This window comes from Pan paniscus, chromosome 19 (assembly GCF_029289425.2).
Source record: "Pan paniscus chromosome 19, NHGRI_mPanPan1-v2.0_pri, whole genome shotgun sequence".
Lineage (NCBI taxonomy): Eukaryota > Metazoa > Chordata > Mammalia > Primates > Hominidae > Pan > Pan paniscus.
In genome coordinates, this window is record NC_073268.2 from 81071077 (window position 1) to 81098717 (window position 27641).

General features: G+C 42.0%; 1 protein-coding gene across 2 annotated transcripts in view; it reads right to left on the reverse strand.

Annotated features, from left to right (window-relative positions):
- The window catches only part of GNA13 (G protein subunit alpha 13), a 47505-nt gene extending 20564 nt beyond the window's left edge, over nucleotides 1-26941 (reverse strand). The window contains exons 1-2 of one of the 2 annotated variants that reach the window (XM_034942744.3): nucleotides 26418-26941; nucleotides 23605-23831 (exon numbers count right to left, since the gene is read on the reverse strand). In XM_034942744.3, coding sequence (XP_034798635.1) covers nucleotides 23605-23831; nucleotides 26418-26700 — 510 coding nt within the window. In that variant the 5' untranslated portion in view covers nucleotides 26701-26941. Of the gene's footprint in view, nucleotides 1-23604; nucleotides 23832-25700; nucleotides 26296-26417 lie in introns of those variants that run through there. The other variant, XM_063598789.1, reaches the window with a different exon arrangement.
- Between the last annotated feature and the right edge of the window lie 700 nt (nucleotides 26942-27641).

Sequence of the window (27641 nt, forward strand, 5' to 3'; positions counted from 1 at the left end):
AAGGCAACTTTCTGCCACTAAATTCCACTTGTTTATAAATGTAAATGCTAAAGACAGAAAAGAGATCAACTCAAAGGTACATGGCAAAGATCTTCAGTGGCATAAAGTGCGTGACTCTTTTCAATAAGTCTGAATGCTTTGAAGAGCACTGTAGGCAGTGGTACGGGAAGATGCTAAGACAAAATGGGAAGCTCCTACTCCATGTAAGTAACCATTCAGTGTTAACATCAATCAAAAAGACATCCCATAAAAGTGATAAAGTATCCTGGTAGTTTGAAGAGAATAATATAAAGATAGAATTTGGAAGGAGCAAAGATGATGACAAATCTTCCTAACTGCTTTTTCTCTGAGCAGATTTAGAAACTTTCAGAATATTTATAATCCTGAAGTTTCAGCGATCCAAATTCAAAGTAATGACCAAGCAGGGCTATTAACTACTCCAAGACTAGATCTCCAGATGCTGGTGAAGAATCACAGATCATGCAGAATTTGAAAGGTTTGTTTTTGTCATAGATAATATATGTTCTAATGATTAATACCGGAAATCTGACAAAGGTCAAATTCTGATAATGAGAATGTTAGGTAATAATATGCATCACACATGTAATTAACTTCATTTTACTGGATTTTATAGACTATAATGAAGGTCAGAAGACTATCACACTCAAGTAGGCTATTCGAAAGTTTGTTTGCTACTAAAATAAAACATCACTGCTTAATCTTGTAAAATGTCCACAATTTAATTGCAGGCCAATTAAGAATGTACGTAAATGGCAGAAATTTCACTTTGAAAAAAACAAGCCAACTATAAAGGACAAAATAAAGTGAATTAAAAAGTTTCCAATTTTGGCTGGGCATGGCTGCTCATGCTTGTAATCTCAGCACTTTGGGAGGCCAAGGTCAGAGGACTTTTTGAGCCCAGGAGTTCAAGACCAGCCTGGGCAACATGGCAAGACTCCATCTCAATTTTTTAAAAAAGTATCCAATTTTTATGTGTTGAGATCTCTTTAGTTATAAGGCTAACATCACCTACAAGTGTCTTTTAAAAGTAGACAACTAAAAAAATATTGAAAGTAAAAGAAAATCTATATTACCAAGATAATTAAGTAGAGTTTCTTCTGAAACCTAAGTATACATGTGATTCCAAAAATGAAAGTATAATTCAAAGTTGATATCCAGTTTTTCTTTATAGAGAACCAACCAAGTGCTATAAAGAGCAGAACATCTTAATTACTAGCATACACAGCCTACTACATACCTCGGCTACATGGCATGGCCTATTGATTCTAGGCTACAAACCTGTACAGCACGTTACTGTACTGAATAGGGTAGGCAGCTGTAATACAATGGTAAGTATTCGTGTATCTAAACATAGGAAAGGTACAGTAAAGATATACTACAAAAGATTTTTAAAATGCTACACCTGTATAGGGCAGCTCCCTTATCATCTTACAGGGCCGCCATTTTATATGCAGTCGGTCCTTGACCAAAACATCTTCCTGGCACACGACTGTAAATGTCTGTGTTCTAAAATAGCTAAGCCCAATGGTTTAAATGGTTTACACACTTCCCATGCATATATAAGTCCTTTGTTTTGCAAGTTTGGAACATTTCAAAGAGGAAAAAGAATCAAGTGATATCAGAGAAAACTGGAAATCTAAGTTTATTCATACTTAATCACAACTGTGAGTTACTCTTATTAGCGTAAGGTTTTTATATACCTATAATATACTTCTAATTTCCATCAGTGTTATAATCCCAAAACAAATCCAGGTCAAAATGTTTTCTAAATATTTATTAGGCAGGACTCATTAAGCATATGCTTGGGGAAAGCTATTCAATAGCAAACTTATTAACTTGCTTTTAAAAGAGACCTAAGAGTTGGGCATGGTGGTGCATGCCTCTAATTCCAGCTACTCAGGAGGCTGAGGTAGGGGGAACTATTGAGCCCAGGAGTTCTACACCAACCTGGACAACAGAGAGAGAGAGAGAGAGAGAGAGAGAGAGAGAGAGAGAGAGAGAGTGTGTGTATAAAAGAGACCTAGATACAGGCTTTTATCAATAATTCGCATATGTATACACTAATAATTTCAGTCCTGGAAACATCTTGATAAAGTCATATATAAATAAGGAGCTGTTCATTATAACAGTAGGCTTATAATGAAGTCTATTCAGAAGCCATTCCATCTAGCATGTACTTACTAAAGTTTTCAGCAAGAATTAAATGCCAAACATAAATAGATACAAAATGGAAAACTCTGGGGTTAAGGCTGGTTAATCAACCAAGACTTTTCGATTCAACCCGAGGATATGGCTAGTAAAAAGACAGAAGGTAATATTTATTAGTACTTACACTCAATTTCCCACCCTATCTGTCCTCTCTCGTCTCTCCACATATTAACATAAAAATATGAAATATACCATGATATTGTTCTGCCCACACTATCTGAAATCTATTACATGCAATTCCTTAAAGACAGTAAATACAAAACCAGGCCTGACTACATTTTAAGTTTATTCACAGCTTTGAAAATGATTTTAAAGTTAAAAAATCTTGGAACCATCCTATTTCAAACATTTGAAATATACTACCTCTTATCCTAGGTCTTTCTCCCTTTAATTTTTATTTCAAATTAAGTGTGATAATGACTTGAGAAGGTCTTCCCAGTCCAGAGGCTGGCTTTACATACAGCATACAAAACTCTCCTCCTGGTTCTCAGAGCTTACCATGGACCAGTTTCACTTCTTTTATTTAATGCCTTTCCAACATTTTCATTTTGCTTGGTTGTCACAAGGGACCTATTCTATTGGTCTTTATCTTTGATATTGCCTTTTCTGCCCCATGGCTTTCTCTATGACTTCATTTTTCTCTGGAAAAAAACACAGTATTAGGCTGGGTGCGGCGGCTCATGTCTGTAATCCCAGCACTTTGGGAGGCTGAGATGGGTGGATCACCTGAGGTCAGGAGTTCTACACTAGTCTGGCCAACTTGGTGAAACCCCGTCTCTACTCAAAATGCAAAAATTAGCCGGGCGTGGTGGCTGGCACCTGTAATCCCAGCTACTCAGGAGGCTGAGGCAGGAGAATTGCTTGAAACCAGGAGGCAGAGGTTGCAGTGAGCCAAGATCGTGCCATTGCACTCTAGCCTGGGCAACAGAGCGAGACTCCATTTAAAAAAAAAAAATCACAGTACTTGATGTGATGTATAGGATATGTTTTCAATGAGGGTAATACTGTCATCGTTATCATTAGAGCATAGTTAGGCTGGACACACTGGCTGACACCTGTAATCCCAATGCTTTGGGAGGCCAAGGTGGGAGGATTGCTTGAGCCCAGGAGTTCGAGACCAGCCTGGGCAACAGAGCAAGACTCCATCTCTAAAAAAAAAAGAAGAAATCAGCTGGGTGTGGGTGTGTGGTAGACCTGTAGTCCAGCTACTAGGAGGCTGAAGCAGAAGGACTGCCTGAGCCCAGATGTGCAAGGCCATAGCGAGCTATGATTGCACCACTGCACTCCAGCCTGGGTGACAAAATGAGACCCTGCCTTTAAAAAAAATAATAAAAAATTAAAAAAATTACAGCATACTCAAAGTACCACCAGTCATGCCTTTCTGTTTAGTTCAGGAGGAGTAAAATGTTCAGTTCATGCGGAACAAAACTTATAGCCGACAAGCCATTTTCCTTTGCTGTGTAGATACATAAAAATTAAGCAGACTCCAAGTGAATACACAGTTCCAAATTTCTTGCCAGCAATTTCTATGTACATCAGTTAAAATTTCCAAAAGAGGCCGGGCTTGGTGGCTCACACCTGTGATCCCAACACTTTGGGAGGCCGAGGTGGGCGGATCACAAGGTCAGGAGTTTGAGACCAGCCTGGCCAATATGGTGAAACCCCGTCTCTACTAAAAATACAAAAATTAGCTGGGCGTGGTGGTGGGCGCCTGTAGTCCCAGCTACTCGAGAGGCTGAGGCAGGAAAATCACTTGAACTCAGGAGGCGGAGCTTGCAGTGAGCCAAGATCACCCTGCTACACTCCAGCCTGGGCAACAGAGCAGGACTCCGTCTCAAAAAAAAAAAAAAAAAAAAAAATCCAAAAGAACCAAAATTAGTCAGTTACATCATAAACCATTCCAATATTTGAAAATTCCTTTTTCAAACTAAGTATCTTTCCAGACCAATGTAAGACAGTCTACAATAGCATAAGTAGAATACTACCTTTATCTCACTTAGATAAGTTATTTCAATGTTTTCTAGCATATAAGCTACAAAAATAAACTACTGCACATGAAGTAAGAGCTTTTTTGGAAAGAACTTATTACATTATTCTAGAAATTGCCTTTTTCTTGTTGCTGCTCACAAATTAATAAATTCCTCTTTATATCAAGTTTTTGTGTTGGCCTTATCACCAAAATAATTTAAGGCTAATAATTTTTTTTTTTTTTTGAGATGGAGTCTCGCTCTGTCGCCCAGGCTGGAGTGCAGTGGCGCTATCTCAGGTCACTGCAATCTCCGCCTCCCAGGTTCACGCCATTTTCCTGCCTCAGCCTCCCGAGTAGCTGGGACTACAGACATCTGCCACCACGCCCAGCTAATTTTTTGTATTTTTAGTAGAGACGGGGTTTCACCCTGTTAGCCAGGATGGTCTCGATCTCCTGACCTTGTGATCCACCCGCCTCGGCCTCCCAAAGTGCTGGGATTACAGGCGTGAGCCACCGTGCCTGGCCCAAGGCTAATAATCTTAATGATCCAAGTGTTCTAGGAGTATTTCCGTAGTCCTATCAAATGTTAACACAAAATGTACAACGCAGTTTAGTAATTCTCCTACTACAGAAGTCACAAAAAAAGGACCTTACTAAAATGCTTCATCGTGGAGAAACAGAGAAAAAAGTTTTAGCCATATGTTTAGTATTTATTTTATTTTATTTTTTTGAGATGGAGTTTTGCTCTTGTTGCCCAGGCTGGAGTGCAATGGCACGATCTCAGCTCACTGAAACCTCCGCCTCCCTGGTTCAAGCGATTCTCCTGCCTCAGCCTCCTGAGCACCTGGGATTACAGGCATGTAACACCACGCCTGGCTAATTTTGTATTTTTAGTAGAGATGGAGTTTCTCCATGTTTATCAGGCTGGTCTTGAACGCCCGACCTCAGGTGATCCACCCGCCTTGGCCTCCCAAAGTGTTAGGATTACAGGCGTGAGCCACGGTACTTAACAAAATTAAGTACAAATTTTAAATGTGAGAAAGGAGTTTAATACTGCAGAAATGGGTCAGCTCTGACATCATACACATTGCTGATCAGGTAGCAACATGGTAATATTTACCCCATATTTGTTCCATGTTACCATTTAGCACCACTATCTTCTGTTGGCTAAAAAAACACATATATAGCGGGAAGAATTTTCCATTTAAATAAAAAATCCACATCTATTTCTAAAAAATGCCTTGTTGTTCCTCTGAGAAAATCACCTCCTCCAGGAAATGCTCATGATGCAACATTAAATGAACAGGATATAAAGTTGTACAGAAAGTACAAACAAGCTTATCTCAACATCCAATATCGTATTCAAATACTGGAAGGAAATACACCAAAATGTCAGTGGAGATGTCCTAAGGTGGTAGGATAGTGGCTAACTGGATGATATTTTACAATGAACCATGTATGTTTAAAAATGTTAAACTTAAAAAAAAAACAAGCTAATTAAGGTTCTGGAGCCTGTAAGTCATGAACAGACAAAAACCACTTTCCTACTCTTCAGTTTTCACATAATGATAACAACAGAAAGCTTAAGAATTCTGAGCCTTGAAAAATCCCTCAAGGTTAAAATACTTTTTTGAAAAGGGCCAATCATATATAATCCCATCAGCATATCAAGAAATATTTAGCTTTGTCAGAACTAGAACCCTTAGTTGTAAATTTTTTTTTTTTTGATTCCCAAAAAGCAATGACTTCAATTGTTAAACAGAAAAAAAGTATATGCTGTTTTCCAACACAGGACATACTTCCCAAATACAGTTTCAATTCCTCCACTATCTAAACAGAGGCGCCTATAAGAGCGCTTCATAATACCCCGAAGTCCTCGTGAATGCACTCCAGGTGGAAAATTCTGCTGTGATGATGTGCTAAAAAATACCCTATAACTCAAATATTACACAATAATCAACACTAATTAATAAGGTAATTCTACGCCTATGATCACAAAAACAGGTGAAAGGAAAACCCAGGTGACTTTATTCCCAGTTTAGAGTTCAATCATTATCCCAACCAAACTCTCTCCAGCAGAAAATTTCCACACAGCCTATAAGGAGCACTAAATACCTTCCCATCCTTATCCTTCACAGTCAGGCAGCAAAGCAAGCCAACCTGTAAATATTTTCAAAAGCTGATGAATGTGAAAATTAGCTCAAAATGTATACTGGCACATCAGTTCCTGTTTCCAAGCCCCGATTTGGTCAATTTTGTTACTAAGGAAGCAATAAAGCAAGGCAGCTGAGTATCAGCCTCGGGCTTTGGAATCCTACAACCCGGAGTCTGAATCTTGGCTCTATCACTAAAACTAGCTGGGCCAGGCACGGTGGCTCACGCCTGTAATCCCAGCACTTTGGGAGACCAAGGTGGGTGGATTGCTTGAGGCCAGGAGTTTGAGATCAGCCTGGCCAACATGGCAAAACCCCGTCTCTATTAAAACTACAAAAATTAGGTGGGTGTTGTGGTGCGTGCCTGTAGTCCCAGCTACTCAGGAAGGTGAGGCATAAGAATCGCTTGAATCTGCAAGACAGAGGTTGGAGTGAGCCTACATCGTGCCACTGCACTCCAGCCTGGGTGAAAGAGTGAGACTATGTCCCAAATAAATAAATATATAAATAAATAAAACTAGCTGTGACCCTAGCCTCTATGTGTCCTTCACCTCTGTGGCAGTATGCTTTACTTACAAAACGAACAGAACTCGACTACATGCTCTCTCAGGTCTTTTCTAGGTTAATAAAGAGTGATTCTGCACACTCTTGGCAGAACAGCTGCTAGTGCAGTAAATGATCGCACTGATCATTTCATTTGCTCCCCACTAGATTGGGAGCCCCCATTAAGGCAGCCAGACAGGCAGTTCACTTGGGTTGCTAGGGCCTAGTATGGGCCAAGAACATACTAGGGGCAGGTATTCAGTACATGTTTGCTGAAGAATGAATGAGTGCAATGTATATAACTGATCAGGTTATTACCCCAACTAAATTGGAAATGATCATAAGTAAAATAATCAAGAATAAAGTGAAAAACTCTTCTGTATTTGCCTGACCTAACAGATTAACAATCCTATGAACTAATATTTAATACTTCTGAGACTGAAATTCAAATAAATTGGTTAATATAAATACAATGTCCTCTCAAACTTTAAAAAGGTCAGAAAAACCACAACTTACTAAGCCAGAGGGTTGAAAGTACTGTAAAAGGGAAAAGAGAACAGTGAGCTTGACTTCAACTGAATCTTCTCCACTTCCTCGCCTCTCTCTCCTCTTAAGCCCTTCTAGGCTGGCCTCTCCCTCACCAGGGCACCTGCTGCCATAGTCAGCATATCCAACTTTCCTGTGCCAACATCGATGAACATGTCATTCTTCCTAGACCTCTCAATGGCACAGGACACCACTGACCACTTTTTTCTTCTTGAAACACTTTCCTGGCTTCCATGACGTGACATGTGCCTACATTTCTCCTACCTTTCTGGCCACTTCTGCTAGGATCTCCTCCTCTGAACATTCTCAAAAGATGTGGAGGTTTCTCAAGACTCTACTGTCAGACTGAGCACAGTGGCTCACACCTGTAATCCCAACACATTGGGAGGCCGAGAGAGGCAGACTGCTTGAGCCCAGGAGTTCTAGACCAGCCTAGGCAACATGCAGAGAGACCCGGCCTCTACAAAAATGAAAAAAAAAAAAAAAAAAAAGACAACAAGACTCTACCGTGAGCCCTCATCTCTTCTTTTTACACCCTTTCCCTGAGTAATCATATCAGAAAAATTATACTCAGTAATTATTTCACAGACATTAAATATCTCCTAGATACAAACACCTCCTCAATTTCTATCTCTAGCCCCAAACTGTTCTGGATTCAAGACTCATGTATCAAGCTGTCAACCTGGTATCTCCACCCATACATCTCACAGAGATCTCAACCTAGTACTTAAGCTCGTTGACTTCCAACAGGGTTATGCCTCAACAAACCCATCACTTAAGATGAAAATATCGTTAAGTCAAAAACACATTTATGGCCGGGTGCAGTGGCTCATGCCTGTAATCCCAGCACTTTGGGAGGCTGAGGCAGACAGATCACAAGGTCAGGAGTTCGAGGCCAGCCTGGCCAATATGGTGAAACCCTGTCTCTACTAAAAATACAGAAATTCACCGGGCCTGGTGGCACGTGCCTGTAATCTCAGCTACTTGGGAAGCTGAGGTAGGAGAATCGCTTGAAGCTCGGAGGCGGAGGTTGCAGTGAGCCGAGACTGCACCACTGCACTCTAGCCTGGGCAACAGAGCAAGACACCATCTCAAAAAAAAAAAAAAACCATTTATTTTTAGAGACAGGGTCTTGCTTTGTCACTCAGGCTTGAGTACAGTGGCATAATCACGGCTCACTGCAGCCTCAACCTCCTGGGCTTAAGGGATGCTCCCACCTCAGCTCTGAGTAGCTGGGACCACAGGCATACACCACCATACCCAACTATTTTTTTTTATTTTTAGTAGAGATGGGGTTGCGGGGGGGTGTTTCTCACCATGTTGGTGAGGCTGGTCTCGAGCTCTTGAGTTCAAGCAATCCGCCCACCTTGGCCTCCCAATGTGTTGGGATTACAGGCGTGAGCCACTGTGCCCGGCCCAAAAATACATTTAATACATCTAACCCACCAAGCATCACAGCTTAGCCTAGCCTCCCTTAAACATGCTTGGAACACTTACATCAGTTGATAGTTGGGCAAAATCATCTAGCACAAAGCTTATTTTATAATAAAGTGTTGAATATCTCACAACGTTTACTGAATACCATACTGAAAGTGAAAAACATAACGGCTGTATGGGTACCTGAAGTACAGTTTCTACTAAATGTGTATTGCATTTACACCACCATAAAGTAAAAAAATCATTAAGTCAAACCACAGTAAACCAGGGACTGTCTGTATGCCCAAACTAAACTCTTAATCATCCCCCTCAAATATCATTCTCCATGATCCTGTGATTTGAGTAAATAGCACCAATATCCACCTAGTTGATAAAGCCAGAAACTTGAGTCACTCTTAATATATGCCTTTCTTCCCTACCCCACATCCAATCTAGCAGATCCCAATGATTTTCCCTACAAAGTATATCCTGAATCCATTTTCTTCTCTTATCTCTTCAGCCACCACCTGACGACAAGCTGCTTGCTCTGCAGTAGTCTCCAAACTCTGGAACCGGTTAGGACGAAGAACAGTAGCTGGTGCAAAGGCTCTCCCTCACTCCCCTCTAACTTCCACACAGCAGCCTGAGTGATCTTGCTTAAAATCCTTTGGTGGCTTCCCAAGGCAGTCAGAGAAACCCCAAACTTCTCAACATGGGCTACAAGGCCTGGCAGTCACAGGCTGCTGCCTGCCTCTTCCACCTCAGTTCTCCCTCACTCACTCCTCCACCCTGGCCTGGATCATGTTTTCTGACCAGCAGTAAGTTTTTTTCCAACTTTGCACATGGTGCTCATTCTGCCTGGAGCATTCTTCCCCCTCCTTTCCTGGAGGACTTTCTCATCCATGGGATCTGAACCTAAATGTTGCCTCCTCAGACCATCCTCTTGGTCTCTCATTGTTTCTCTTCCTTCACAGCATTTACCACATGTGTAATTACATATTTGTTTGCATATTTCATGTAGATTACTCCGACTAGCATCTAATGTCAACGCAGAGATTACTTTCATTTGGTTCACTAGCAAACACCTAGCCCACAAAAAGGTAACTGACTCATTAATAGGTGTTCAGTAACACGTGACTGCATGGCTGCTGAAAGCTACCAGAGAACTGTTACCAGACCTGTTTCAGAATAACACATTTCCTGTAATCCACTACCCAGGGCTTTCTTGTCTCCTCATCACTTTTTACATTCGCTAGTTACTTTTCATATAGAATAAAATATAATTACATATACAAATATCACATGAACATATTCTTACCAGAAAAAGTATTTCTATAGAATGAAGCTTTTTAATAAAATACTTTTTCAAAAAAAAAGACACAGTAAGGCCAACTGTGCAAAATACTGTACAACAAGGGGAACCTTGGTTCTCTTACTAAACTATTAAACTAAACACCAACTTTAAAATTGGTTGCAACATTTAATCATAACATACCATAATTGGAAAAGTCAAGAAAAAATGGAAGCAAGTATAATTCTCCTTGTTCTAGTCTAGAGTTGAAATGTCTATTATCTTTATGGCAACAGTTTAAAGTCCCCACCATGTTTGAAGCTGTGGCAAATAGTTTAACAGTAAATGTGGCAAGCTGGTAACAGTTAAAAATAGCAAATCATTTGTATTACAATATTTTTAACTGAATTGGATAAATCACATTTTCTTTTTAAAATTTGCAATTAGGATAAACGGTATTTGCAACTTTGTGAACATACAGTATTATTTAGGTTTTGTTTTTTTTGAGACGGAGTCTTGCTCTGTCACCAGGCTGGAGTGCCGTGGCACGACCTTGGCTCACTGCAACCTCCAACTCCCTGGTTCAAGCCTCAGCCTCCCAAGTAGCTGGGATTACAGGTGCCCGCCACCACGCCCAGCTAATTTTTGTATTTTTAGTAGAGACGGGTTTCACCATCTTCGCCAGGATGGTCTCGCTTTCCTGACCTTGTGATCTGCCCGCCTTGGACTCCCAAAGTGCTGGGATTACAGGCATGAGCCACTCTGCCCAGCCAATAATTTAGGTTTTTAAAAACCCGTTAGTTGAATAGCAATTTTATCTGTCTGAAGTATACCCCCGTACATTCTCTCATGTGTTAGGCTTACTGTAGCAGTTGGCCAGGCAATAACTTGTGAGCAACTCTCTAGCAACATGGAAATTCTGGGGCAGCTGCTCATTGCTAGTAGCTTCCATAAATGTTTCTTTTATTTAATATCAATGAAAAGATACAACCACATTTCACATCATGATGCTTAAAAATCACATGATGATATATCTGATTTTCTATATAACTTCTGAGCCAATTCATCCTATTTAGCAGAAAAATAATTTTTTAAGAAGAGACTAAGAAAACAGTAACCAAGATGTTGAAAAGGAAAGTGAAAGTCTCTCACCCCAATTATTCATTATTCCAGCTCTTTTTCTTTAACCTTTCCAAAAGAGTTTAAAGAGAAAAGAAATGGCCTATTTACAAGCTAAATATAGCTGCCTTGGCTCAAAAAACCCAATGACATTGTTTTATGTTTTTTGGGGAGAGGGAGGTGGTATAGAAGAGTTTTGTCTTTAAATGCTAAAATCAATACTTTTTTCTTTGAGGGGAGCAAATTTGAAATTTGCTAATTTTGCTCCATGAGAAAAAGTAGATATTCTCTAGACTTTTTAGTTGGTTTTTATACAAAATAGTCAGAATTTTTAATATCTCACCAAAAACATGGAATCTAAAAAAAAATAAGTATTTTTGTGAACATATGAATTTTTTTACCTTGGAAATGAAGCTCTAACACCCTCTTTAACTAAGTACTCTCAACACCTCTGCTAAGTCACAGGGCAGAGAAATGACAGAAAGGGAAAGAGTACGTCTGTGTGTGCGTGTGGAAGGGGTGTGGGGAGCACCTCAGAGACAAAGGTGAAGGAAGAGGGGATGAAAGCAGCACATTCAGTGGGAGTGGTGTGCACTCTGCACCTGAGCCAGAGGTTATCTCCCCATGCCTCCAGCAGGAAGATAAATGACTTGTCTCACTCTGGTACATCTGAGGCGTTTCAGGAACACATTCTCCAAACAATCAAATAATTCTGGCTACAAATGTCATCGTGATGAGAAGGATCAATACTGGTTAGTTTCACCAACCATCTATATAACACTCTATTATTTTCAAATGACATTTGATTCTTTAGAGTTGTAAGTTTTTACATTTACAAAGACACACAAGGACTAGCCATAAAAATGTACACCCATTGTTTGTAAAATGTTTTCACTTGTTTAAAAAGGTACTGTGAAAAAATGAAGAACCAGCCAGCCGCGGTGGCTCACGCCTGTAATCCCCGCACTTAGGGAGGCCAAGGCAGGTGGGTCACCTGAGGTCAGGAGTTCAAGGCCAGCCTGACCAAAATGGAGAAACCTTGTCTCTACTAAAAATACAAAATTAGCCAGGTGTGGTGGCACATGCATGTAATCCCAGCTACTCGGGAGCCTGAGGCAGGAGAATTGCTTGAACCCGGGAGGCAGAGGTTGCCATGAGCTGAGATCACGCCATTGCACTCCAGCCTGGGTAACAAGAGCGAAACTCCGTCTCAAAAAAAAAAAAAAAGAAGAACCACATCATAAGTTTTTGATCTAAAAATCAAGCAAAGCAGTATCACTAGGCAACAAGAACGAATGTAACATGGTGGCTGGGCACGGTGGCTCAAGCCTATAATCCCAACACTTTGGGAGGCTGAGGTGGGCGGATCAATTGAGGTCAGAAGTTTCAGACCAGCATGGCCAACACGGTGAAACCCCATCTCTACCAAAAATACAAAAATTAGCCGGGCATGGTGGTGTGGGCCTGTAGTCTCAGCTACTTGGGAGGCCAAGGCAGGAGAATCACTTGAACCCGGGAGAGGGAGGCTGCAGTGAGCCAAGACCGCGCCACTGCACTCCAGCCTGGGCAACAGAGCGAGACTCCATCTCAAAAAAAAAGAACTAATGTAAGAAGGAAAACTTCAAATCTCTCTTCAACATGTGGTCCTAGAGACAATATACAGTCTAATAAGAAAACACAATATATTCTACATTATTCAGAATTTTTTATGTTGGTAATCAGGTTTAGAGAGTAAATCAAATCAAAGTTTATACTGCTTTATTTTTCTATGCAGCTACTTAGGTGCATAAAGCCCATTAGGAATATTAATAACTAATATTAATAATATGGTTAATACAAGTCAGGTACTGTGGGGCTTTACATGGGTTATCTCATGTCCTCGTCACAATAACAACAGTAGGTCCCTAATAATAGATCATTCTCATTTCACAGTTGCAGAATTAGAAATTCAGAGGCCGAAGGACTTGCCTGAGCTCACACAGCGAGTGGCAGCCGGAAGACGAACTCTGGCTGCTGCCTTACCCCACTTTATCCCACAGCATGGCACAAAACCAAATCCAATCTTAAGGCCACCACATGAAACCAAATGTAAAAATGTTTTGCGATATATACAATCATTAAGTTTGAACATGTTTATTAATTTTTTTTTTTTTTTGAGACAAGGTCTTGCTCTGTCTCCCAGGCTGGAGTGCAGTGGTGCAATCTCAGGTCACTGCAACTCTGCCTCCCAGGGTCAAGCAGTCCTCTTGTTTCAGACCCCCGAGTAGCTGAGACCACAGGTGTGCACCACCATGCTCAACTAATTTTTGTGTATTTTGTAGAGGCAGGGTTTTAGCATGTTGCCCAGGCTGGTCTCAAACTCCTGGACTCAAGCAATCTGCTCACCTCAGCCTTCCAAAGTGCTGAGGTTACAGGTGTGAGCCACTGCGCTTGGACTGAATGTGGTTCAATTTGTATGGAAGATAAAAGCTTTTAAAAAGTCACAGATAGCACAACCAAGCACACAGATTTTACTATTTAGATTAAAAAACAAAAATATCTGTAGGCCAGGACTGATAAAAAATGAAAACAAGAACACAAAAAACAAAAATCAACGAAGAGTTCCACTAAAGTATTCTGGATCTACTGCAGAGTAGATGGGGATGAAAAAGTTTACCCACTGCATGGATTTAAAAATCCTTTCGAGGCTGGGCACAGTGGTCACGCCTGAAATCCCAGCACTGCAGGAGGCCAAGATGGGAGAATCATTTGAGGCCAGGAGTTCAAGGCCACCCTGGTCGACACAGTGAGACCTCATTTCTGAAAATAACAAAAAAACTAGCCGGGTGTGGTAGTATGAGCCAGTAATCTCAGCTACTCGGGAGATTGAGGTGGGAAGGTTGCTTGAGCTGGGGAGGTCAAGGCTACATACAGTAAGCCATGACTGTGCCACTGCACATTGGCCTGGGGAACGGAGCAAGACCCTGTCTCAAAAAGTAAAAAAAAGAAAAAATACTTTCAGTTCATTTTGCCAAAGGAAGAGTGATTATATTTGGAAGATTAAGATAAATAGCTACCATCAACGCAACAGATCGGTACTTTGGCCAAGTGCACTAAAGTTCAGTTCTCAAAACAAAACTATTTTCTTGATCCATATCAGCTCATTCTAATACTGCTCTGCTAATGTGGCTATAACAAGTTCTTTTGAATAAAAGGCATCTTGTAAACAAGATAGGTTCACAATATAGACAAAGGTGAATAGTATATAGCTAGGGAAAAACGAAATACTTTCAAGCAGGGAAATAAAAATCACTTCTAATTTCCAGAAATACACACTTAAAAAAAATTAGGTCACTTTTAACTGGAAAAAAATGTGTGACAAGCCAGGCACGGTGGTGGCTCACGCCTGTAGTCCCAGCACTTTGGGAGGCCAAGGTGGGAGAATTAATCGAACCCAGGAATTCAAGACCAGCCTGGGCAACCCAGCAAAAACCCCATCTCTTAAAAAAAAGGAAAAAAAAAAAAAGAAAAAACTTTGTGAGAAATTGCAATCTCGAGTGCTCACAGGCAGTATGAAAACTGTGACATGATTACATGAGAAGCATTTCAAAGGAGTTCATAAAAAGTTAACAATAGGCTGGGCTCACGCCTGTAATCCCAACATTTTGGGAGGCTAAGGCGGACAGATCACTTGAGGTCAAGAGTTCAAGACGAGCCCGGCCAACATGGTGAAACCCTGTCTCTACTAAAAATACAAAAATTAGCCAGGCATGGTGGCCCATACCTGTAATGCCAGGTACTCGGGAGGCTGAGGCAGGAGAACTGGCTGAGCCTGGGAGGTGGAGGTTTCAGTGAGCCAAGATCACGCCACTGCACTCTAGCGTGAGCAACAAAGTGAGACTCCATCTCAAAAAAAAAAAAAAAAAAAAGAAAAGAAAAGAAAAAGTGTTCTGGTGTCCCCTTCTCTAAAACAAAAGCAAATCTGACCAATTACATAGAAGACAGGCACTAAAGATGGCACTGTCCTAGAAAAATGTTGGCAATCTCTTTCAGCTAACTGGTTGCCATTAAACTTCTATTTTTCAGAATACATTAAAAACTGTGTTCAGCCAGGCATGGCGGCTCACACCTGTCATCCCAGCACTTTGGGAGGCTAAGACGTGCAGATTACCTGAGGTCAGGAGTTCGAGACCAGCCTGGCCAACATGGTGAAACCCCATCTCTACTAAAAATACAAAAATTAGCTGGGTATAGTGGTGCACGCTTGTAGTCCCAATTACTTGGGAGGCTGGGTCAAGGCTTGAACCTGGGAAGTGGAAGATGCAATGAGCTGGGATCATGCACTCCAGCCTGGGGAACAGATCAAGACTGTCTCAAAAAAAACCAAACTGTTTCCACTGATGAAACATCAGTTGAGAATCACTATTACAGTTAGTTTTCAAGGAGGTAAAGATTCAAACTGAACCTTTACCAAGCTGAATAGTGATTAGGATAAAATGTACCATTCAAAGTTAGTAAATTTACTATTAAACATTGCTTAAGATCACTTATATCGTTACTATAATAAAGAAAGAAGAAATGGTACAAAGATATTAGGAAAGTTCAGGATATAAAAATAACTATGTGACTATCAGTGTAACACCAAACATTCTTAAATAAAACCTTACATGCACTTAAAATAATGTGCTAAAACTTAATAGGGGAGTGTTAATTATTTGTATGTATGGGTGGTGGTCAGAAGAAGTTGGGAATGAAAGACAAGAAGAATGCTCCACAGATGCCATGTTTGAGTGCTAGTAAAATGGTTTGGTGGCCAGAGCTGTGGACTAGGAGTCAGCAGATTGGGACTGCGGTGTCTATTCTATTATTATTTACTAGGTCTGTGAACTGAAGCATCTCAAGGAATCTTTCTGAGTCTCCATTTTTTAATCTGTGAAATGCAGATAACAGTATATCTTGTTTTGCTTTTTTGTGGACCTGACACTTCAGGATTCTTTCTCCTTTTTAAATATAGCACTATATGATCATGAATGTGATAGGGATTTGAAAAGTGCAAAGCAAATGTTGTTATAAAACGTAAGATATTAAACAATTATTATAATTATATTAAACAATTATTATAATTATCAGTACTATGAATTAATTTTATTTTTATTTATTTTTGAGACAGGATCTCACTCTGTCGGCCAGGCTGGAGTGCAATGGTGCTATCATAGCTCACTGCAACCTCAAACTCCTGGGCTCAAGCAATCTCCTTCTCTCAACCTCCCAAGTAGGTGGGACTACAGGCACGTGCCACTGCGCTTGGCTAATTTTTAAAATTATTTGTAGAGACAGGATCTTGCTATGTTGGCCAGGCCGTTCTGGAATTCTTGGCCTCAAGCATTCCTCAGCCTGAATTAATTTTCTGAAGAAAGAAACTGGCACCTGTTTTGGGCTAAGAGGACTGGATACCCCAACCTGGTTGGCTGCGCATATCTGTGAAAGATAAGCAGGGAACATTCATCCAAGGAGTCCTTTGGCCATTATGCTTTTCTTTAAAGTAAGCTCACAAACCTTTTTCCTGGGTTAGGTACACACTCTAGGTAAAGAGTTCTGAAACTAAAGTCTACTTTTCATAACAAAACTATTTACTTGTTCCATCTCTTAGTTGTTTAATAAACATTTTCAGAGAATCATAAATTATTATGCCCCTAGCTTTGTTTAGCAATAAAAGGTAATATAGAAAGCAGCACAGTATTTTCCAATTCCGCTTTAGCACCAAGAACCCAGACATCCTACAGCCAGTCAAGTTTTCACCCAAAAAAATGCGAACATGAAAATTTCAACATAATAGAATACAACAAGTGATACCACCTATGTGTGCATGCACACACACCTCACAAAGTTGTATTAAAACTATAAGTGTAAACTTAAAGGAACTGATGGAAATTTTAAAAAAGAAATTAAAAAGAAAAAAAACTTCATTTTTAACGTAAATAAACATAAAGCTCTGGGTTTACAAGATTTGGATAAAATGTAACCACTCTGACATCTGATCAATTTCATCAAAAGGAAATTAAACTCAACTTTAAAATCTCTACTATCTCTGGCTGGGTGAGGTGGCTCACTACTGTAATCCCAGCACTTTAGGAGGCTGAAGCAGGAGGATCACTTGAGCCCAGGAGTCCCAAGGTTACAGTGAACTATGATCACACCACTGCACTCCAGCCTGTGTAACAGAGTGAGACTCTGTCTCTAAAAAATATTAATAAAGTAAGATAAAAACCTCTACTATCTCTAATGTTATATATAATCTTTATTTTATATGGGATGAAATATTTAACACTAATCCTAGAATCAAGATACCCAATAGGTTTTTAGCAACTCAAAGTCCTTGCTTGACTATACTTATAGAGAAAATGGACCAATCATCCAAAAGAAACATAGTATTTTACAACTGAAAGTAGCAATTCTTTAATATTTAAAGCAAATCCAAATTAGCATTAATTAATAAATGACTCTGATTCTTTTTTTTTTTTTTTAAGAGGGAGGGGGCTGTCCTCACTATGTTGCCCACATTGGACTTGAACTCTTGAGCTCAAGCAATCCTGCTGTCTCCCCAGAAGCTGGGACTACAGGAGCTTCAAATGACTCTTGATTGTATTATATTTCCAATACATGCTGCAGTGCAAATAAATAAATAAAAAAAATTAGCTGAAACTGAAGTTTCTAGAATACTTAGCTGGACCTCCCCTTTTTACAGGCCAATCATGGAGCTAAATGGTTACTTTGTTACACAGATTGAGGGAGTAAATCTCTGTGTTAATGAATACACTATCTTATCGGCTTCAAGAAGAGTAACCTCAAGCACAAAAAGAAAAGAATTAAGTCTAACTGAAGGTACCATGATTAGCAAAAACACTTTGGTTTCAGGAATTGCAAAGACAGACTGGCCATTACAGGAAGTTGTATTAATGCTGACAATGTTAAACTGTTTACAGAAAGTAGGAAGCTGTGGGATGTTCCTCCCACTGTCACACACACTGTCCTGTCCTACGTAACAAGTGTTGCTTATATTTCTCAATAAGTGAATATAAATTAAACAAAAAAAAAATAGTTGGAAATGACTCCTGGCCATTTTGTCAGTTTTCATCCATATCGCCAATTGTATCATCCAGCCAACCCCTGACTCCCATCTCTTTATTCATCTGAGTTACCAAATTATCTAGCTATTGTCACATAAGAAGGTTTTCTAAAGACAGGGTAACTCAAAAGTGCAGTGGCAGGCTATGTTGAATGTACAGCCAGAGTAGAGTATTTCAAATATTTAATTCAGTACTAAAACAGGCCACTTCTTACAATCTATTATCCTCAGTATGCTAATTTATAATAACTAGAAAGGTACCTTAAGTTATAACAAGAATGTGAATCTTATATTTTTCTTTTCCACAGTAAGCTATTTAGCTGACCCATGATGGAACTAACCAAAAAAGGAAATGTTTGCCTTTGGGAACTTAGAAAGAAAAACATTCATGTTTACACCCAAAGTTATTACTAACAAATGAGTAGTCTGCTAAAAACCTAAGCTGTGTTATCAACACCCTATCCCTTGTCCCGAAAATTGATTAAAGGGCAGTTGTTCATCTTAGGCAAAATGTTAAGTCATGTAGGGCCTTAAAACCTGTCAGTTTTTAATTTGCATTAATAAGTTTAATAATCAAATCATTAGTTGAAACGAAAAGGTTAATTTTAATTTTAGTTATTTTATCTGCTAACCTCTATTTCTTCTGATGTTTACCTTTCCTATCCAAAATTCAAAAATATGTTGCTAAACGTAACAAAAACACATTTCAACCCCCCCAGATAAAAATTATAATTACACAAGAACTGTCCACTTCCTAGAAAATTAGGAAACTATTATAGAAATAATCCATATTTCCCAGAAGGAACTTAATGTAGAATTAAATTATATTATATATTTTTTAATTTTTATTTTTTTGAGACAGGGTCTCACTCTGACGTTCAAGCTGGAGTGCAGTGGCATGATCTCCACTCACTGCAACCTCCACCTCCTGAGTTCAAGCGATTCTCGTGCCTCGGTCTCCTGAGTAGCCAGGACTACAGGTACATGCCACCATGCCTGGCTAATTTTTGGTTTTGGTTTTGGTTTTTGGTAGAGATGGGGTTTCACCATGTCAGCCAGGCTGGTTTCCAACTCCTGACCTCAAGTGATCTGCCTGCCCCAGCCTCCCAAAGAGCTGGGATTACAGGTATTTTATTTTTTTAGAAGATCTTTGTAATTAAGAATGTCTGAAAAACAAGGAAATAAAAGTGTCAGGCACTATGCTAGCGGGAGAGAAAAAGACAAACTAGGCATACCAAAGGACTTCTACATGACTGACAGCCACACATGAAAGCTGTGACTCTAACACACATAATGGGTACTGTGAGGAGTGACAGGAGTAAGCATGCTAGGGAAAGCAAAGGACACGGAGATCTCCATTCTAGCCAAGAAGACTGGAGATGCTTCAAATAAAGAGACACAGCCCTTAAGGCACTGTTCCTGGGGAAAGGGAGGGGGCATGGAGCAAATTCATCCAAACCACCTATGGCTATTTGCTAAAAACACAGATCACTGGGTCCCATCCCAGAATCCAGAATCAGATCCTCAGGTATGAAGTCTGAGCATCTGCTTGTTTGTTTTAACAAGCATTCCAGTCCATGGGGTCCATGGGCCACATTTAGTGTGATTATCACTACATTAAGTGAAGGGTAAGACCTAGTAACAGATAGGGTAAAGAATAATTCTGGCAGAGGGACTACGCATGACGAGAGCTATAGAAGCAAAAAATTAGGGTATGTGGGAATCAAGAGATTACAGAGTATGTCCAGTGGCCTAATGAAATATATTGCTGGAATCACAGGTAAGCTAGCTAGAGTCTTGACTCCCACAAAAAAGCTGAGCTCTGTTCTGAAGACAATGGTGAGCCACCAAAGCTTTCTGAGCAAACCAATGCTGTGTTTGAACAAGACTGCCTTGGAGTCCAAGCAAGAGGTAGCAGGACACAAAATAGAGGAAAGGAGGGAATGAATGCAAGAGACATTACAGAGGTAGAAAAATCAGAACTTGGGGAGCTGCTGCATGTAGATGAGTAGATGGAATTGATGATGACTTTGAGGAAAATTTTAAGTAAGCCAAGTGCCTTCTCAGTGCCTGACACTATGCCAAGCACCACAGCACATCCAAGAGTTTAAGAGTCATTAAGTCAACATAATAATGGAGCATCTATATGTGTCAGGTGCTATTAACAATGCTGAAGCCACGCACAGTGGCTCATGCCTATAATCCCAACATTTTGGGAAGCCAAGGCAGGAGGACTGCTTGAGGTCAGGAGTCCAAGACCAGCACTGGCAACACAGCAAGACTCCGTCTCTACAAAAATTTTTTTTAAATTAGCTGGGTGTGACGGCACACACCTGTAGTCCTAGCTACTTGAGAGACTGAAGCTGGAGAATCACTTGAGCCCAGGAGTTGAGTCTACAGTGAGCTATGATCACAACAGGGCACTCCAGCCTGGGCAACAGTGAGACCTTCTCTTAAAAAACAAAAACAAAAAAACAAAAAACAATGCTGAGCGTAGACTCAGGAAAAAAGAATCTCTGTCCTCCAGAAGTTTAAAATTAGGTCTTGCTCTGTTCCTCTTTTCTTGTCTCTACTTTTCATCATGGAAAAAAGTATTTCTGGAACTTATCTCTCCTCATCTTTGAGGACTTCTTTGCTCCTTAAGGATCAACTGGCTCAAGTCAACAACAAGCAGGTCCTCATCCTGAGTGGTTTTACCTATTCGTTCTTAATCACAAAGATATACTTAGGGATGCTTTCTCAACAATGAGGACTTGACAGTCCTGATGTGAGACAGTTAGACGTCAGCTTCCAAATTAAAAAACTGTCCATGAAACACAACTTTAATTAAATGGACTTAGGGCAAATACAGAACTTCCCCACAGAGAACTTTCAGGTATGCAGTTCTTTATTTATTCATTTAATCCATATGCACTGTATGCTTATTACAGATGAATGTTTCTTCTCTGACCTGGAAGGATGAATACAGCCTGACAAAATTGAGTTGAAAGTGTGTGGTTTGTTGAGAAAATGAACTAAGAAGAAAGGAGAATAAGCAGCACTTAAAAACAGGAGGTAGATGGCCAGGCACAGTGGCTCACGCCTGTAATCCCAGCACTTTGGGAGGGCAAGGCAGGCAGATCACCTGAGGTCAGGAGTTAGAGACCAGCTTGACCAACATGGAGAAACACTGTCTCTACTAAAAACACAAAATTAGCCAGGCGTGGTGGCGCATGCCTGTAATCTCAGCTACTCGGGAGGCTGAGGCAGGAGAATCGCCTGAACCCAGGAGGCGGAGGTGAGTCAAGATCGCGCCACTGCACTCCAGCCTGGGCAACAAGAACAAAACTCTCTCTCAAAAAAATGCAAAAAAAACAAAAAACAGGAGGTAGAGTGATGGGCGATGGAAAGGGGTATATGGAAGAACTCATGCAAGCAAGTCTACCAAAAATAAAGTAATAAACATTGATCAAAGGACAAAACTAACCAGAAATCTGGGAATTGGATGGAGGTCATTTGTCAAGTTAAATTCATCATTTTCAATATGCAATACTGGCAGCTACTTAATTTTAACAATAATGTGAGACAGTCCCTGCCTTTCAGAAATAAACACATTACTTGAAAAGACAAGATGCAAACATGATAGAAGAGAACTATACAAGAAGGTAAATAATCAAATGCTAGTTGAATGACAGATATAAAAGCCATAATTCAGATATAGTCAAAATTAAGGTGTCAGTTTTATAAAAAGCTATCGTGAACACTTTCCTGGAACTTTTAAAAGGCAAGACTGCTTCTAAGTATAAATAATAACAGCAAGGACTGCTGGTTGTACATCACTTTGCAGCCACACCCATTAATGTGGATTAATGTTGGTGACATCATCAAACAACTTCCTAAGCAGCTTATTTATTTTTTTTTTGGAGATGTAGTTCTGCTCTTGTTGCCCAGGCTGGAGTGCAGTGGCGCGAACTCGGCTTACCGCAACCTCCGCTTCCAGAGTTCAAGCGAGTCTCCTGCCTCAGCCTCCTGAGTAGCTGGGATTACAGGTGCCTGCCACCACACCTGGCTAATTTTTGTATTTTGAGAAGAGACGGTGTTTCACCATGTTGGCCAGGCTGGTTTCAAACTTCTGACATCAGGTGATCCACCCGCCTCAGACTCCCAAAGTGCTGGGATTACAGGCATGAGCCACCGTGCCCAGCCAGCAGTTTTACTTTTAACTGTCACTTCATTTTAATCATATTAGAGTAAAACACTTCAGATCTGAACTACCTCCAAATTGCACACAGTCTAGATTTCTATCACTGCTGGAATCTTTCTGATTTTTGGCAAATAAAACCCAATCACAGCATTCACAGTTAAATTACAAAACACTTGATTAAAAATTTGTTTCAACTGTATTCTGTATCTTTAACCTGGATTGGATACTTTTATTCCAAACCTGTCTTCAATGCTGTGTAACAGCTACAAAGCATTTTATGGGTAGTCTCGTTAAAGAAAAAAGGGGAAAAATGCCTGGCACAATGCCAGCAATTTGGGAGGTCAAAGTGGGCACATCACCTGAGGTCAGGAGTTCGAGATCAGCCTGGCCAACATGGCGAAACTGCCTCTACTAAAAAGACAAAAATTAGCTAGGTGTGGTGGCACGCGCCTATAGACCCAGCTACACAGGAGGCTGAGGCAGGAGAGTTGCTTGAACCCTGGGGGCAGAGGTTGCAGTGGGCCAAGATCACGCCACTGCACTCCAGCCTGGGCAACAGAGACTCCGTCTCAAAACAAACCCCCCAAAAACAAAAAAACAAATTTCTGAGGCTACAATTTTGGATAGATACATTAAATTATGGAAGTCAGTGAAAAAAGTGTGCTAAAATCAGATACAGGTTGAGTATCCCTTATCCGAATGCCTGGGACCAGAAGTGTGTTGAATTTTGAATTTTTTCAGATTTTTGAAATATCTGCATACATATGAGATATGCTGGGAATGGGACTCAAATCTAAATTAGAAATTCATTTATGTTTCATATATACCTTAAGATATGTAGCCTAAAGGTAATTTTATACACTATTTTTACACGTAGTCATTAGAGACTAGGACACATTAGGTCTGTGCCTTAGCCTTTCAGTCTGTTCCTCCATCTCAAATACTTTTAGATTTGGGAGCATTTCGAATTTTCGCATTAGGGATGTGCAACCTGTATTACTAAACATCATTAAAATAAAACCACACGTTTTAAAAGAGCAAATCTCTTACCAGTTGAAATTCTCGACGCCGGTCATAGGCATTCTGTATGCCGCTGTCTGCCCATAATGCTCTTATAGCAGGAAGATATTGTAAGAAAACCCTTGTTTCCACCATTCCTTGGGCTGCCAAGGGGGCCCGGGTATCAAACGACATCATCTTATCTCCATGTTGTTGGTTTGAGTTGTCTCCCCAGGGAATATGAAGCTTCTCTCGAGCATCAACCAGCACCCTCATACCTTTGTTTAAAAAGAAGAAAAAAAAAATTATGGAGAGGAGTCATTACATATTAAGTTTTTATTCCAGTATTATTTCCTTATACTTCTGAATTAACCTAGACAAACCTTCTTCAAAAATGAAGACCAACATCGAAAACAAATGTAACTTCTCAGAGGTTAAAAAAAATAACAGTTGCTCACTGTCTTAAAATTAGAGCCTTGAAAAGCAAATACTATTAGCACAATTCCTCTTTCTGAAGGATTTTTAACATGTTCCAATTTATAAAATAACTTCTAGGATAGAAGGTAGTCAAAAAAGAATCTAACTCAAGAAAGAAAAAGAAGTTATGCTGCACAGACCAACAATGTCCAAGCTCAGAAGAAAACAGATACAACCAAGGTTTTACGAGCCTAAAAGATGTTCATTTATGAAACACTAAGAACCAACTACTATAGCTCCATGTTCTGTTTGTTGCTTCGGCACCCTAACCCAACATTGAGTCTTCTAGCAACACATTCAAAATTTAAAAACTTCTTCCAGCCCAAGTTTCAATCCAGTTTAAGTTACAGGATGGCCTTCAATTTCCCTAAAAGGGAGGAAGATCAACTGCAAAATAATACAAAATCGGACTCCAACTCACAGAGGTTAGTTGAAACTCATTTTTCCTATCACTGATCTATTACTTTTATTAAGTTTGATCAATCTGAACAGTCACTTGGCTATTAGGAAGTCATCTGAATAACTGAAAAACGGGTGGGTTTTTTTTGTTTTTTTTTTTGTTTGTTTGTTTTTTAATAGAGACGAGGTCTGGCTATGTAGCCCAGCTGGTCTGGAACTCCTGGGCTCAAGCCATCCTCCCACTTTGGCCTCCCAAAGTGCTGGGATTGCAGGAGTGAGCCACCACGCCCAGCCTGAGAAACTGTTATACTGTCAAATTTCATGTCAACTTGAAAAAACTAGATTCCTGATGACTTACATCATCTCATAATCAATGCTCAACGTAGATCACACTTACAACTCAGTGTACATTAAGAACGAGGTGTTTACCAGGCTCACAATCAGTTAACATGTTGATGCTATTCATTAACATAATTCCTTAAATTCAGCTGCATCAGGTTACAAAGGTACCTTCAATTAAGGACTGTCAAGGCAGAGTCTGCAGCCTTGAAAGAGACCTTAATTAGTTTTGAGCTAAACATTACAGCAGGATAAATACAACTGTTCTTTATAGTTTAACTGCAGAGGTACTAGGGCTAGAGCTGGCTGTGGTCTAGTGATTCTCTCTAATTCATTACTCCATAATGCCTGGCTCTTCAGGCAGTTTTCCTTTACCCAAACGCTGGAAGCTCGCGAGGCGGTTGGTGGGGGGGGGGGGGGGGTGACATGCAGAAGTCCCTTATGTACTTCCTGAACAAAAATCCCACTTAAAAAGACCTGCAATCTGTAGCAAACTCCTAAACTGCTCCCCAGATAAAATAAAATCCAGATGCACCTGAGTTACCAGGCGCTGCACCTAAATTTTGCCAAAATGCCTTTTCTATAGAACATACTTGACACGCAGAAACATGAGTGTTAATTATCTTTCAAATGACAAAAACCATCTTTTCGATTTCTTTGAATGCCCAGAAATAAACAACTTGTTTATTTTTCACTTAAGAACAAAGTTTAATTTTAAACCTACTGTCAATAAAGAGCAGAGCCAATTATCTAACTCAACACTCATTCATTGTCTCCATCTGTACAGGATCCACATGACTTTTAGGCCAGTCTTCTTACTACTACATTTCATCTAAATAGAAGCAGTGGTACTCCCTTCCTGCCAGCCCCCAGTTACTTAGCGAAAAGGAGAGTGGAACGTGTTGCACAGAAATTACACGTAAACATCCTACCTGACCGTGACACTGGGGCGAAAAAGCACAGATGCTACTTTTTCATACTAACTGTATGGGTCCACTCTCTCCTGATTCCAGTACAGTCAACCTGACACTCCTCAAGTTTCATATTCTCGCCCAAAAGGAGGCTGTCACCCTACGCCCTTGACAAGAAGTCTCGGGCAAAAGGTTCCCTTATTGCGACGGTTCCAGAACTCGCTTGCTTAGGAGACGGCCAAGGAAGCAGGGAGTTGGGAGCGCATGCGACCCCATGTGACTCGGGTCACTCAGCCAGGGTAGCGAGGTTCGGCCCACATCGCCCGAGCAGGGGATGGGGGTGAAGCGGCTAGGGCTGCTGTTGGTGTTCCTGCCTCATCCGCAGCGGGGAGGACAGGAGAGGTCTCCCCACACCCCGAGGCAGCACCCAGCTCGCCCCACTTCCCTCTCGCAGGGGGAAAGACCAGGACGAGGTGGGGGGTGGGGGAATGGCCGTGACGCCCACCGGGGAGACAAGCGGGAGAGCAGGGCGACCCCGAGCATCCTCTCGCCTGGGGCGCGAGGGCACCCCGGGCGGGCAGGGCCGGTTCCCGGGGCGCGCCCCCTTCCCGCCAGCCCGCCCGCCGGGCCCGTTCCTTCGCCAGCGACACAGCGGACGAGGGCGGTGCCCGGCCCCGCGCCCGCCGCCGCCCCAGCCCCCCTGCCCTTAACCCCCGGCCCCCATTCCCGGCCCGGCACCTTTGATCACGTTGCTGTAGATGGTGGGGCGGAACTCCTCGCGCGCGCGCTGGTCGAAGTCCTGCCCGTGGATGATCCGCATCTGCTTCAGGAAGGTGGACTTGCCGCTCTCGCCCGCGCCCAGCAGCAGGATCTTCACCAGCCGCTTCACATAGGTCTTTTCCCGAGACAGGCATTTGTCGATCTCCTTGGACTTGCGTTGCTGCTCGGCCTCGCCACTCGTCAGCAGGCAGCCGGGGAAGCACACGGACAGCACGGACCGCGACGGCAGGAAGTCCGCCATCTTGCCGCCGCCGCCGCCGCCTCGGCGGGCCCCTCCGGCTCCCTCCACCTCCTCCTCCGGCGGCGGGCGGCTCCGGCACCGAGGCTCGAGGGCGGGGAGCGCGGCGGCGGCCCGAGCGCGCCCAGGGAGGGAGGGAGCCAGCGAACTGACTCGCAGGGCGGGCCGGGCAGGGCGGGCCAGGACAGCGGGGGAGGGAGGGAGGGAAGGAGGGCGGGCCCGGCCCCGGAGGGGCGGTGGCCCCGGAGCGTGCGCGCTCCCGCTGCCTCCCGGAGGCGCGCGCGCACGCCGCGGCCGCTTCCCCGCCTCCCACCCTGGGCGGCGAGTCTCGAGCTCGGTGTGTCGCTCGGGTGCCCGCGCCCGCAGCCGCGGCCGGGCGCGCGCGGGGAGGGCTGAGGAACCGCGGTCACATGGGCCAGGCTGGGGAGCCCGACTTTCTGTTTCCCTTTCATGGCCTGAGCCCACTTGTGGGCAGAAGGGCTCCTTCCCCAAGGCCGGGAGGCCGGAGACCAGGTCCCGGACGCGGTTCTTTGGGCTCCCACTTAGCCTCCCTTTCTCCCGCGTTGCGCGCCCGCTGCCCGCTGTCACCGCCCACCCGACCCATTTCGAGGCCACGGACTCGAAAGTTATTCGAACAGAACAGCCGGCGTGAGCCTGGCAGGCCTTTGGTGCATTTTCTTTATTTCATTTTATTTTTTCTTTTTTGAGACGGAGTCTCACCCTGTCGCCCAGGCTGGAGTGCATTGGCTCGATCTCGACTCACTGCAACCTCCGCCTCCCAGGTTCAAGCCATCCTCCCGCCTCAGCCTCCCGAGTAGCTGGGAGTACAGGCGTGTGCCATCACACCCGGCTAAATTTTTTGTATTTATTTTGAGATACAGGGGCTCCCCCCTATGTTGCCCAGGCTGGTCTCGAACTCCTGAGCTCAAGCGATCCTCTAGCCT